At 35.9% G+C, this 13215-nt stretch overlaps 1 protein-coding gene across 2 annotated transcripts; it reads left to right on the plus strand.

Moving 5' to 3' along the window:
- Positions 1–218: 218 nt before the first annotated feature.
- On the plus strand, positions 219–2479 carry LOC131147988 (uncharacterized). 2 transcript variants are annotated; one of them, XM_058097697.1, is made up of 5 exons: positions 219–314; positions 448–705; positions 860–1071; positions 1399–1666; positions 1882–2479. In XM_058097697.1, exons 2-5 carry the CDS (start codon positions 454–456, stop codon positions 2188–2190), a joined length of 1041 nt encoding a protein of 346 aa, XP_057953680.1. In that variant the 5' UTR covers positions 219–314; positions 448–453; the 3' UTR covers positions 2191–2479. The 2 variants fall into 2 exon arrangements, with proteins under 2 accessions (XP_057953680.1, XP_057953681.1); XM_058097698.1 differs by having other exon boundaries at positions 231–314; positions 452–705.
- Positions 2480–13215: the final 10736 nt, after the last annotated feature.

The raw sequence follows: 13215 nt of genomic DNA on the forward strand, positions 1-13215 counted from the left end.
TTTTTTTTCATTATTCTTCAAAAAAATTCTTGACCCAAATTAATGAGACCTAAAAAATTAAAATGAAACTGTTTTCCAAACCTAACACGCTTTTCACTATTTTTCCTCTTCCCTACAGCGCCTGTCAACTTTGAACGTTTGGTTGGCAACTAAAAGTCACAAGCTAAAAATAAAAATAAAAATAAAAATAAAAATAAAAATATAGGTAATAATCGAGAGAAGATGAGCCTCACCTTTTAAGGGCTCTTCCAGTCTGCGGAGGTGCCCCAGAAACACAACGCCAATCGTCTCTTTTCTGCTAAACAGGAGTTCGGGTACAGTACAGCCTCCTAATCTACATATATGCATTCCCATTTCGGCAAAATCTTTGTCCTTTCCATTAATCATAAGCTGTCATATATGCTGACTTCGCAAGGCTTCTTCACTTAAATTTACTATTTTCTGAAGTTAGGGATGCTGGGAGTCGTGGTAGCACTGCTGATGGTGGGCATTTCAACATGGGCATATACCGCCATCAAGCCTCCCCCTCCAAAGCGATGTGGTTCCCCAAATGGCCCTCCTGTTACTTCACCAAGAATCAGATTAAGCGATGGAAGGTATCTCGCTTACAAAGAGGCTGGCGTTCCCAAGGACAGAGCCAAATACAAAGTCATTCTCACCCATGGCTTTGACAGCTCTAAAGACATCTATCTGCCTCTCTCTCAAGTATGAACTGATCACTCATTGTGTGTTCTCATCACTTTCTTGCTTATTACTCTGAATGGGTTTTAAAACATCAATAGTTAAATAAAACTTTGAGAACTTGTTGCACAATCAAAATTGGAAAAAAAAAAATGTGTGAATTTCATTTGCTGTGCAGGAGTTGATGGAGAACTTGGGCATATACATTGTTACATTTGACAGAGCTGGGTATGGGGAAAGTGATCCAAACCCAATGCGGTCGGTCAAGAGTGAAGCTTTCGATATTCAAGAGCTTGCAGGGCAGTTGGAGATTGGACCTAAATTCTACTTGGTTGGGGTCTCCCTCGGAACGTACCCCACTTGGGCTTGCCTCAAGTACATACCACACAGGCAAGTTGGCTGTTTCTTACTCTTTGGTTTCAATCAGTTTTAACTCCATAAGACTCTCTCCTTAATTAGTTTCCTGGTAAGCTTCCCAAAGGCTGATAGAACTTCGTGAAATTTCTTGTCCATTTTAAAGCTTTTGATATCGGAATATTTCAATCAAGAATTCAAGATTGGGATTTCCACTGATATTAAATGTTAGAATATTTCAATCGGGAATTCGTCTCCATAAGAGTAATTCACAATTCATTCTCCATTTTCCATTTTAAACCCAGGCCAATGCTCATTTTCAATCCAAACTCTGAATCTTCTTTGCTCGAAACTTGATTTTAGGCTGGCCGGCGTGGCTCTCATAGTTCCTGTCATCAACTATTGGTGGCCTTCTTTTCCGACTAAATTGTCTGCTGAGGCCTACAACAAGCAGCTGAAGAGGGACCAGTGGAAACTTCGCATTGCACACTATGCCCCTGGGCTAGTGTACTGGTGGATGACGCAGAAATGGTTTCCTTCTTGTACTATCATGGAGAGGAACCCAATAATTTTCAGCAAACGCGATTTCGAAACCATAAAGAAAATGTCACAAATCCAAATACCCGGCGAGGTAGCTTCTGTTCTTGTTCAAAAATCAGTTCATCTTTTTATGAAATCAAAAAGGGTCTAAGTCTTGATAATCACGAGGATTGGAATGGGACAGTAATATTTTCATTGCTTAGGCGGCTCTGGTGTTTATGAAGAGCCACTCTACCTAAATAAAAGTTTAAGCTGTTACGTGAGGAGTTGGGTTTTGATATCTAACAAGGTTGATAATCATGACAGGAGAAGATACGGCAGCAGGGTGTTTACGAATCGCTCCATCGAGACTTAATGGTCGGCTTTGGTAATTGGGAGTTTGACCCGATGGAACTCAGAAGTCCATTCCCTCACAATGAAGGTTCTGTTCACCTCTGGCAAGGTCATCTGGACAGTCTAGTACCATTTCAATTGCAGCGATATGTTGTGAAGAAGTTACCATGGATACGATATCACGAAGTCCCCAACGGTGGTCATTTGCTCATTCATGACAACATTTTATGCGAAGCCATCTTCAAAGCACTTTTGCTTGGAGAAGAACCCTCTTCCATATAACTCTGCTTCTCTCAAAATGGTGCTTCTTTTTTCTCCCTTAACATGATCTTCAGTGAAGTCCAATAAAGTCAAGCTTGAAAACTAATTACGGGTGTTGCTTTGCACTTGTTTTTGTAAGTTCAGATAGATTATACAACCATCTTTGGCTGTTATATATGCATTCATATGGAGTTAAGGGATTGTGAAAGATATTTCATTAGAAATATTTTTGTAATTGCTGGACTCATATTCCAACATGATGTGCTTCTAGTGTAAGGTAAAAATGTTGTATGTGGAGTGATTTTTGATACATGGTGCATTACATGAGCATTATTTTGAGTGCGCCTTTTGTTTGTGACATTAGCGGTTAGTTTGTGGAGATAAAAAGGGACCTAATTTTTATTTAGATCCCAATTAATCAAACACTTCAATTAAGCTCAAGCTCTTACACATATACTACCATATTGACATGTAATAAAACCAAACTAATCATATGATTTCTTTGTATTATTGTAACGCTCCATAAAATACCTGCTGATATAATAATAATACACCATCATGACATCTCTGATACCATACTTTTATATTCCCATTTTTCTCTTCTTTCATTTTTAATCACAACACACACACACACACACATATATGATAACATAAATATTACATCTGCCCATTCACTGTCTGCGAAAGCAAAAATAAACCTATCCATAAATGTATATATCAGAGTACTACCTCTCAACCATTACTATACCATCTCCTCAGAAAGAATTATAATCCAAAACTTTAAACATTTATATACACAGATCCAGACTCACACTTACCCTATCTGTAATATCTACAACCCGTCGCTGAGCACCTAGGTCTGGGTACCTAGTGATCATGAAATGTTAAAATATTAACGGGGTGGGATACCTCTCAGTAAGACGAAATAAATTAATGTCAATGTGTAACAATGAGTTTATATTTATATACGTATGATTCATCTCTTAATTAACTTAAATGAAATAGCACTTTAAACTATACTCATACCTATATAATTTCATAGCACATATTCTTTTTTCTTTTTTTTTTTTCTAGTTCATAACTCAGCTCAAAAAACCCTATACATATAAATTACAAGTTACATAATTTGTACACATATAAATCATTTGCTAAGTTTGAGGCGTTTCGTACTGCCATCCCCCAATCCAGCCATTCATAATCAGTTCACAATTCGACTTAACAATCATATATATATATAAAATCACAAGTTATATGAAATGCACACATATAATTCATTCGTTGAGATTGAGCGGTTTCGTACCTCCGTCCCCCAATCCAGCCATTCATAATCAGTTCATAATTCGACTCAAAGGCCCTATGCATAAATCCACAAGTTACATAATCTACACACATATTAACATTTACTGCATGAATGAGGTGTTTCGTGCTGCCATCCCTCAACCAGCTATTCATACATTCATTTACCATGATTGAGGCATTTCGTACCGTCATCCCTTAATCAGCTATTCATACTATACCCTCACTGAATTTGAGGCGTTTCGTACTGCCGTCCCCTAAACCAGTCATTCATACCATCATTCTAACAAACAGTAGTATGTTTTGGTGAACGTTTTCGTTGTGTGGTTTTATTCGCAAGTTTCAGTTATCCTAAGTGTTATTTTTGTGTTATCATTATTATTAAATATATATGTATCATAATTTAAGATTATATGTTTCATGTTTTATAATTTTCCTGATTTTTGTTATACAATTTGCGTATAAGTTGAGAGTTTTTAAATGTATTCGTAGGTGGTAATGGTACAGTGCCCAATCATTCACATGAATACAACATACTATCATACTCTAACTCTATATAAATTACAGTCATTCCATAGTTTTGTATAAAATAATATCATGTTGCAACTTTATCATACAACTACTCTGTGTTAAACACTATCAAATCATTATTCTACATCCAACACTGTCATATCATTATTCTGTATTAAATATTGTCATATTTATATTCTGTGCTAATCTCATTGCCATACAATATGGGTATTACTTCACAATATAATATTCTGCCTGGGAAAAATATATTTTATTCACCTATTAATTTAAATTCCATTATATTCAAAAAATTCTAATATAATCAATTCCATGCAGTTTAACTTAATTTTAAAATATTCCCAAAAGTCTAATTTAATCAAATCCTTGCAGTTTAACTTAATTTCAAAATATTCCAAAAAATCTCATTTAATCAAATACCTGTAGTTTAACTTAATTCCAGAATATTCCCAAAAAATCTATACTCAAATTTAATCAGTTGAATTTCAAAAAAAAGGCTGACCTAATTTATTCCCCTTACCTATTTCTTGAGGAAATGCCTACAAGGATCCTATAACAGTGGCTGCGGCATTCGCACAAAACTCTGTATTCATAAACCCTAGTTTAATCAGTTCAACCCCGAAATAATAATTATTTTAACATTTCCTAGGCCCACATACTCCAATTAACCGGTTAAATTCTGAAATAACAACCAACTTGATATCCAAATATTCATATTCTCCAATTTAATTGGTTAATTTTTTAAAACAATAGACATAATTAAAGTTATTAATAAATAGTAAAACCAATTACATAAAGCATGTCTTTCAGTATAAATCCCTAACATTTTATACTCAAGGCAATAAGCTAGGATAGATGTCAAAGTAAATTGAAGTTAGAAAGCTTCAAGTTGGACATAGAAAGCAAGCCAAAGCATGAAGACTTTGTTCTTAAGATAGAGTTATTATATATATATAAGTCTCATGTAAGTACTTCGCAAATTCAATATTGATGCATGAAGCTCTTTGGAAAGTTTAAGTAACTTAGAGACCTTATTTCAAAATCATGGAAAATGTTTTAAAGTCTTACTTATGTTTTTTCAAGATCCAAGTAAAGTTTTGAAGTCAAAATTTGAAAAATCACTTAAGCTAAAAGCAAGATAGGCGACTGACATTTTAATGTGCTTTTTAATAAAGCAAACAGAACCGAGACAGGCGACTGACCTCGAGCATAGTCGACTGAAGTTCATGTTTTAACTTTTAAACAAGTTTGAAAAGTTTCCAAATTTGATCTCTTGGGCTCCAAACTTAGAGATTACTTGGGAAATACTACAAGTAACTTTGGAAAAACGTAAAGTAACTTTACTACTCTATAAATACTTGTTATTTTCACAAATTACATACAAGCAATCAAGCACATACAAATTACAAATTCAAAGTTCTCCTGCTGAAATATTTTTTGAAGTATTGTTGTGTTTTTGTTGAAACAACCCACGGTTTTCTGATCTTTTCTGCTGAGAATTTCAGTTCAAATCAGAACCCTCGTGATATTCTTTTGAGTTTCATTCTTCTATATTGATTGTTGTTGAAGTATATTGTTTTTCAATTGTACACATATACTCTAATTGAGAGTTTCAATTGTACAAACAAAGTTTGTTCTTGTTTCTTGTTTTCTTGATGATTTAGGATTGTTGGATCATTGCCTAGCGAGAGGGGATTCTCATCAGAGAGGCAAACTCCACCTTTGAGGGAGAGAGGTTGTAACTTCAGCTGGTAATAAAGTTGGAAAGGAAAATCCTCACAGTGTGTTACTTGGGGTAAGGACGTAGACTTCTAGCCGAACCTTGTAAAAAATCTGGTCTTCAACTCTTCTCCCCTAATCTCTTTACTTTATTGCAAGGTTATAATCTGCATGTATGTTTATTGAAGTATTACTGCATATTGGAAGTTGCTGAAAAACTGTTTTTGGTTCACACTTGAAATCAAGGAACATATTGGTTATCATTGATTGGTTTGACAAGTTCAAAGTAAAATTTAAATACTGATTTTTGAATATCACAGTTGAAGTTGATTTTGTTAAATTAATTGAAAGAAAAGTTGCTGGCTTTATAAAATCAACCTTCTAAAATTATCTTAAAATTGTCACCATTTATTGTTGAAGAAAATTCTGATTCTGAATATTAAAGTTCTAAGATTTTTTATCAAATTAATCTTTAAAATCATTTATTCATAAAAGATTGAATTTGGATTGTTCAAAGGATTATTGATTGAACTTGTAAGAATTGTTGATCAATATTATTGTTGTCGCGACGTCCCGGGAGCGCGTGTGCCCCGGGCGGCGAAATCAAAATCATTTTTAATATTTTCATGGAAAAACATGGAATGTCGGAGTCGCCACTAACCTTTAGTGCGGTTAGAACACATGATTACTACCCCGTTAGGGGTAGAATCGGTCTACAATACCAGAGTTGGGGTCGGGAGTTCGGTTACGCGAGGGGAAGGTATGAGCACCCCCTATGCGCCCGTTCTTAAGAACGGTACCTAATTAATTTAAAATTATCCCTAAGTTAATCTAATAAATCTTTACATTACTCCTTTTTATGAATTTATAAATACGTAGGAAAATAAATAAATATATACATATATTCCCTCAGAGCTTAGGGTACGTGATGCCCAAAGGCTAATACCCCTTGCAATTAAATCATAGGGATTATAAAATCAAAATTATTTAAGAAAATACGCTCCCACATTTTAAAATTGTAAGTAAAAGTTTTATAGGAAAATATTAGTATGGGAGGTTTTAATAATAGATATAATAATTTAAACATAATAAATAAATAAATAAAATAGTAATAAACTAGAATATTAGGATACCAAAATACGTACTAATCAACATATATAATAGAAGCTAAAATATCTAACATACCAATAATAGTAGAATATAAACAATAATATAGACTAAGATAATGAGCAAATATTAAAATACTACATGTGCGTTATAAACAAAAATACTTAAACATACCATAATACACATAATTATGATAATAATAATAAATATCCACAAATAATATAATACGTAATAGATTACTATAATACTATATATACTAAACATACCATATAATAGCATGATACCAAAACACCAAAAATATTACCTAAAATATTAAACTTACCATAATAATTAATACCTTGTATATTAACATACTAAAAATATAATAATAATATATAATATTACCTAAAATGCTATATTACTAAATGTACACGGTCACCTAAAATACTAAATTAAATGTATAATGCTACTTACAATTCTAAGTTGCTAAATATAAATATCATTTATTCAAATAAATATTACAGCATTAAAAATTCCACAACAATGTTATGAACACGACAAAATGATAATACAATCGTATACAAGAAATAAATAAATAATAAACAATAATGAACATCAATATATACGCAATAGCAATATAAAGTAAATTAAATAAAACACTACTCAAAACTCTAATAACGTGAAATAGCCAAAACCCTAAAATAAAACAATAACCCAAAACCCTAAATGGTCGTATTATGAAAATAATGTAAATAATCAAGAATCCTAGATGTGCATAAATATTACAATCATAAATAATAAACAAAATCCCTAAATACCGTATGAACAATAAATATGACAAATATCCTAAATACATCAAAAAGCCTAAATAATGTCTACACGATAAAACATCCTAAATAATATGTAACAATAAAAATAAGTATATTACAATGATTACAAAAAAAAAAAAAAAAAAAGAACCCCAAACATTAGATATTAGAACAAATAAAACAATAATAATACAATATATATACAAAATAACATTAAGAAGAAAAAAATATATATAAACAAATTACAAAAACATCACTCGTGCATGTGTGTGTTTGTGTGTGTGTGGACAAGTTGTCCAAGAGATGAAACTCAAAGAAATTAATAAAATCAGTAAATATTAACAAGGGAGAGTTAGAAACAACCGAGTAAGGTTTCAGATTGATCAGATAAGAAATCGCCGCTCGATTGGCTTCATCTAGTTGAATGCGCATACACCGACGATTACACTGCTGCGGCGGTGAGACAGCTGTGTAATAAATTAAAATGAAATTGTAAAACTCAAAATAATAATCTGAATGGTGAGAATTAATATAAAAGGGTCAGAAACAACTTGATAAAATTTTGCATTGATCGGATAAGAAATCGCCACTCGATTGCCTTCGTCTAGTTGAATGCGCAGACGCCGATAACTCCACTGCTGCGGCGGTGATACGACTTTGCAAGAAATTAACACAAAGGGAGAAAACTCAAAAGACGAATCTGAACGGTGAAAATTAAGAAAAAAGGGTTATAAAAGACCTCGTAAAGTTTCACATTGATCAGATAAGAAATCACCGCTCGATTGGCTTCATCTAGTTGAATGCGCAGATGCCAATGACTCCACTGCTGCGGCGGTGATACGGATGTGCAAGAAATTAACACGAAGGGAGAAAACTCAAAAAAAAAGAATCTGAACGGTGAAAATTAATAAGAAAGGGTTAGAAACGACTGTGTAAAATTTTGCATTGATCGGATAAGAAATCGCCGCTCGATTGGTTTCGTCCAGTTGGATGCGCAGACGCTAATGACTCCACTGCTGTGGCGGTGATACGGCTGTACAAGACATTAACACAAAGGGAGAAAACGCAAAAGAAGAATCTGAACGGTGAAAAGTAAGATGAAAGGGTTAGGAAAGAGCTCATAAAGTTTCGCATTAATCGGATAAGAAATCGTTGCTCGATTGGTTTCATCTAGTTGACTGCGCAAATGCCAACGACTCCATTGCCGCCGCACGAGACTGCAAGGTAAGGTTTTTCTTTCTTTAGTCTGTGCCTCCTCCCTTTTGGCTTGGCTATGCCCCCCTTTTATAAAAAAAAAATTCTGTAAACCCTAAAAAAAAAAAACTTCCTTTTTGATTTTATTTTTATTTTTCTTTTCTTTTTTTTGCTTTTACTATTATGGTAATAATGAAAATAGTAATAGTAATAATAATTATTATAATAATAATAATAAAACCAATAAGGTAATAATAATAATAATAATAATAATAATAATAATAATAAATAATTGTAGTAAAAGTAAAAATAATAAAGATACTATCAATAAAATAATAATAATAAGACTAGTAATAATAATAATACTAATAGTAATAGTAAAAATGACAATAATAAAATAATAATAATAATTATTATAGCAAAAAATAAAAATAAAAATAAAAATAAAAATGAAGTAATAATAACAATGTAAATAATAATAATAATAATAATAATAATAATAATAATAATAATAATAATAATAATCATCATCATATCGGGCCTGGGTAAAAATGGGGTGTCTACAGCTGCCCCTCTTTGTAGGCTTCGTCGCTTCAAAGTAAAAGTAGGAATTCTCCTACGTTATTTGTAGCAACAAGCCTGCAAAGATAAAAGACACTGATTTTGGACTAGGCCCAATGTAACAAAAGAGACCAAAATGATTTGTGAAAACCGATTTGCATGTATGCTTGAGAGTCCATGAGAATGACTTGCGTCGAGTGTAGGAACCCGAGCTATAGTTCAAGGATGGGGACTTGCACCGGGGGTAGGAACCCGAGCTATAGTTCATGAAGGGTCAATAAGGTGGGACCGTGGATGGTCAATAAGGTGGGACTGCGAATGGTCAATAAGAGTGGGATTGCAAAGGGTCAATAAAGTGGGACTGTGAAGGGTCAATAAGATGGAACCGCGATGGGTCAATAAGAATGGGACTGCAAAGGGTCAATAAAGTGGGACTGTGAAGGGTCAATAAGATGGAACCGCGATGGGTCGATAAGAATGGGACCACGATAAGTCAATAAGGTGGGACCGCGAAGGGTCAATAAGGTGGGACCACGATAAGTCAATAAGAATGGGACCGTGATAGGTCAATAAGGTGGGACCGCGAAGGGTCAATAAGGTGGGACCGCGAAGGGTCAATAAGAGTGGAACCGCAAAGGGTTAATAAGGTGGGACCGCGATGGGTTAATAAGGTGGGACTGCGATGGGTCAATAAGAATGAGACCGTGATAGGTCAATAAGGTGGGACCGCGATGGGTCAATAAGAATGGGACCGTGATAGGTCAATAAGGTGGGACCGCGAAGGGTCAATAAGGTGGGACCGCGATGGGTTAATAAGAATGGGACCGTGATAGGTCAATAAGGTGGGACCGCGAAGGGTCAATAAGATGGGACCGCAATGGGTCAATAAGAATAGGATCGTGATAGGTCAATAAGGTGGGACCGCGAAAGGTCAATAAGGTGGGACCACGATGGGTCAATAAGGTGGGACTGCGATGGGTCAATAAGGTGGGACCGCGATGGGTCAATAAGAATGGGACCGTGATAGGTCAATAAGGTGGGACCGCGAAGGGTCAATAAGGTGGGACCACAAGGGGTCAATAAGGTGGGACCGCGATGGGTCAATAAAAATGGGACCGTGATAGGTCAATAAGAATGGGACCGTGATAGGTCAATAAGGTGGGACCGCGAAGGGTCAATAAGGTGGGACCGCGATGGGTCAATAAGAATAGGACCGTGATAGGTCAATAAGGTGGGATCGCGAATGGTCAATAAGGTGGGACCGCAATGGGTCAATAAGAATGGGACCGTGATAAGTCAATAAGGTGGGACCGCGAAGGGTCAATAAGATGGGACCGCGATGGGTCAATAAGAATGGGATCGTGATAGGTCAATAAGGTGGGACCGCGAAGGGTCAATAAGGTGGGACCGCGACGGGTCAATAAGGTGGGACCGCGATGGGTCAATAAGAATGGGACCGTGATAGGTCAATAAGGTGGGACCGTGATGGGTCAATAAGAATGGGACCGTGATAGGTCAATAAGGTAGGACCGCGAAGGGTCAAGAAGATGAGACCGCAATTGGTCAATAAAAATGGGACCGTGATAGGTTAATAAGTTGGGACCGCGAAGGGTCAATAAAATGAGACCACGATGGGTCAATAAGAATGGGATCGTGATAGGTCAATAAGGTGGGACCACGAAGGGTCAATAAAATGGGACCGCGATGGGTCAATAAAAATGGGACCGTGATAGGTCAATAAGGTGGGACCACGAAGGGTCAATAAGATGGGACCGCGATGGGTCAATAAGAATGGTACCGCGATAGGTCAATAAGAATGAGACCGTGATAGGTCAATAAAGTGGGACCGCGGTAGGTCAATAAGAATGGACCGCAATGGGTCAAATAAAAGTGGACCGCGATGGGTCAATAAGAGTGGACCGCGATGGGTCAAATAAAAGTGAATAAGATAATCAGAATAATTTGGATGAAACTGCTCTTATGAATGAGATAATCAAGAAGGCTTTGAGGTGATCCAACACCTCGGTTTCGTCGTGAACAACACCAATTTTGGATGTGAGGGTCAATGCCCTAATTTTAAGGTAGATGACTCAATTTGGACCAGGGAAATGGCTACTTTGTATGGGGGATGATGAATCGGGTACGAAGCCTTGAGATTTCTTTTTTTTTTTTTTTTGGAAAGTGTCCTCAAGCATAGGGCTCAGAATTATTCCATTGGGGATTATCAATCGGGAATGAAAACCTGAGTTTCTTTGGCTGTCTTTAGATTACCCTCTTTGAGACTCAACAACCAAGGGGTCAATTGCCACAGTTTCAAAGTAGGTTAACCTGTGCATTGGGGCCAGCTGCCCCAATTTCAAAATACATCTAGACCAAAATGGCTCAGTCAATGGGGCAAAAGAATTATTCAAAAGTTTATTCAACCAGGCCAGTGTGATTGAATAGTGCTCTATTGCTATATGTATGCATGTTGCTACCTAAGATGCTAGAATGCAGTGATATGTTGCTATGTGTGCATAATGATGTGTGAATGCAAAGATGTATGCATATTGAATGAGATGCCCTTTATATTTTCTTTCTTATGCAATGCATGAAATGTATGGTAATGAATGAAATGCATGGTAATGCATGAATCTTTTCTCCTTCCAACATGCTTGTAATCAACAACCCAATCTCTGATCTTGGGTGTGCCTGCTGATTCTGGCCATGTTTCAAATTCCAAAAGGCACTCAAAATCTGTCCTAGTGTTTACATGCCATTGGTCATGACTCTGTTTTTGACTTTGATTCTGTCCTGAAAGCTCTTGAATTTGCTCCAATGAACTCAAAAATTGCCTAGTTTCGATCCTCATCCACTGATCTTGGCTATGTTTTCATCATACACTCTGATATGACGGCATCGGAATTAGTCCAAACAAAACTCAACCCAAAACCTGCCCCAGTTACCATCGTTTGTTGCTGATATTGGCTTCAAACTTGACTTTGACACGAAGGCACCCCAAATCAGCGTCACTAGAACTCAACACGGAGTTTGCATCAAATTAAGTGCATCTGTAACTATTCTTGACCATTTTACCTGTCTTTTACAAGGATCCTCTTTTGGTGAATGTGTCCGTGATTAAGCCCTTTTGACCATCCGTCCTCCCTTTAGAGCTTTTGAAGAATGGATTTTTTTTTTTTTTTTTGGATGGAGGAATGAATGATGAATGATCATGCATTTAGGACATCAACTTGCTAAATCAAAAGGTCATATGCACAAAATAGATGTTTTACTGAGTTCACCTACTATTTCAATGGAAAAAATTCATACCAGTATTCGAGAGCCCTAATGATGATGGTGCTAACTTTTCGAACCGAATAACTGATTTTCTTCTTTCACCAATTGCCCCAGTTTTATTAGGGGACTATTCTTCTACCTTGTTCTGCCATGAAACCATTGAGAACCTCTTGTTTAATGGTTGTCCCTAGTTCAGCCAAGTCCAACCAATGTTTTGATCTCAAGATGGTCTTTAAGACTCGGGACGAAACGTAGGCTGAGGGATACAGGTTTTCAGAATAAAAGGGAAATTGAGGCTCAAAAATCCCATCCCATAATGATGTTTTATTCTCCCAGTTTGAATTGAGGCACTTGCAAGATATTGACCGAACTTGTCATTTGGACAAGTTGCCTACGTACCCTTTCAGGATCAGGTCATTACGTAGTTCAGACACAATATTGCGTCTGACAAATCATTTGATACAACAGTGTATACCAATCTGGTCAGGACTTCATTTGGACCGTAATGTAGGCTGGGGGTTATAGGTTAAAGAAAGAAAGAATTAAATAGGGCTCAAAATCATCATTTTCATCAAGG

Source organism: Malania oleifera, chromosome 2 (assembly GCF_029873635.1).
Source record: "Malania oleifera isolate guangnan ecotype guangnan chromosome 2, ASM2987363v1, whole genome shotgun sequence".
Classification (NCBI taxonomy): Eukaryota; Viridiplantae; Streptophyta; class Magnoliopsida; order Santalales; family Ximeniaceae; genus Malania; species Malania oleifera.

Excerpts from the sequence above, each read along its gene's own strand:
- LOC131147988 (XM_058097697.1), top strand. The coding sequence starts at position 454 with ATGCTGGGAGTCGTGGTAGCACTGCTGATGGTGGGCATTTCAACATGG. Across the intron at positions 1,072-1,398 it reads CTCAAGTACATACCACACAG|GCTGGCCGGCGTGGCTCTCA; the intron begins GCAAGTTGGCTG and ends ACTTGATTTTAG. Across the intron at positions 1,667-1,881 it reads AAATCCAAATACCCGGCGAG|GAGAAGATACGGCAGCAGGG; the intron begins GTAGCTTCTGTT and ends TAATCATGACAG.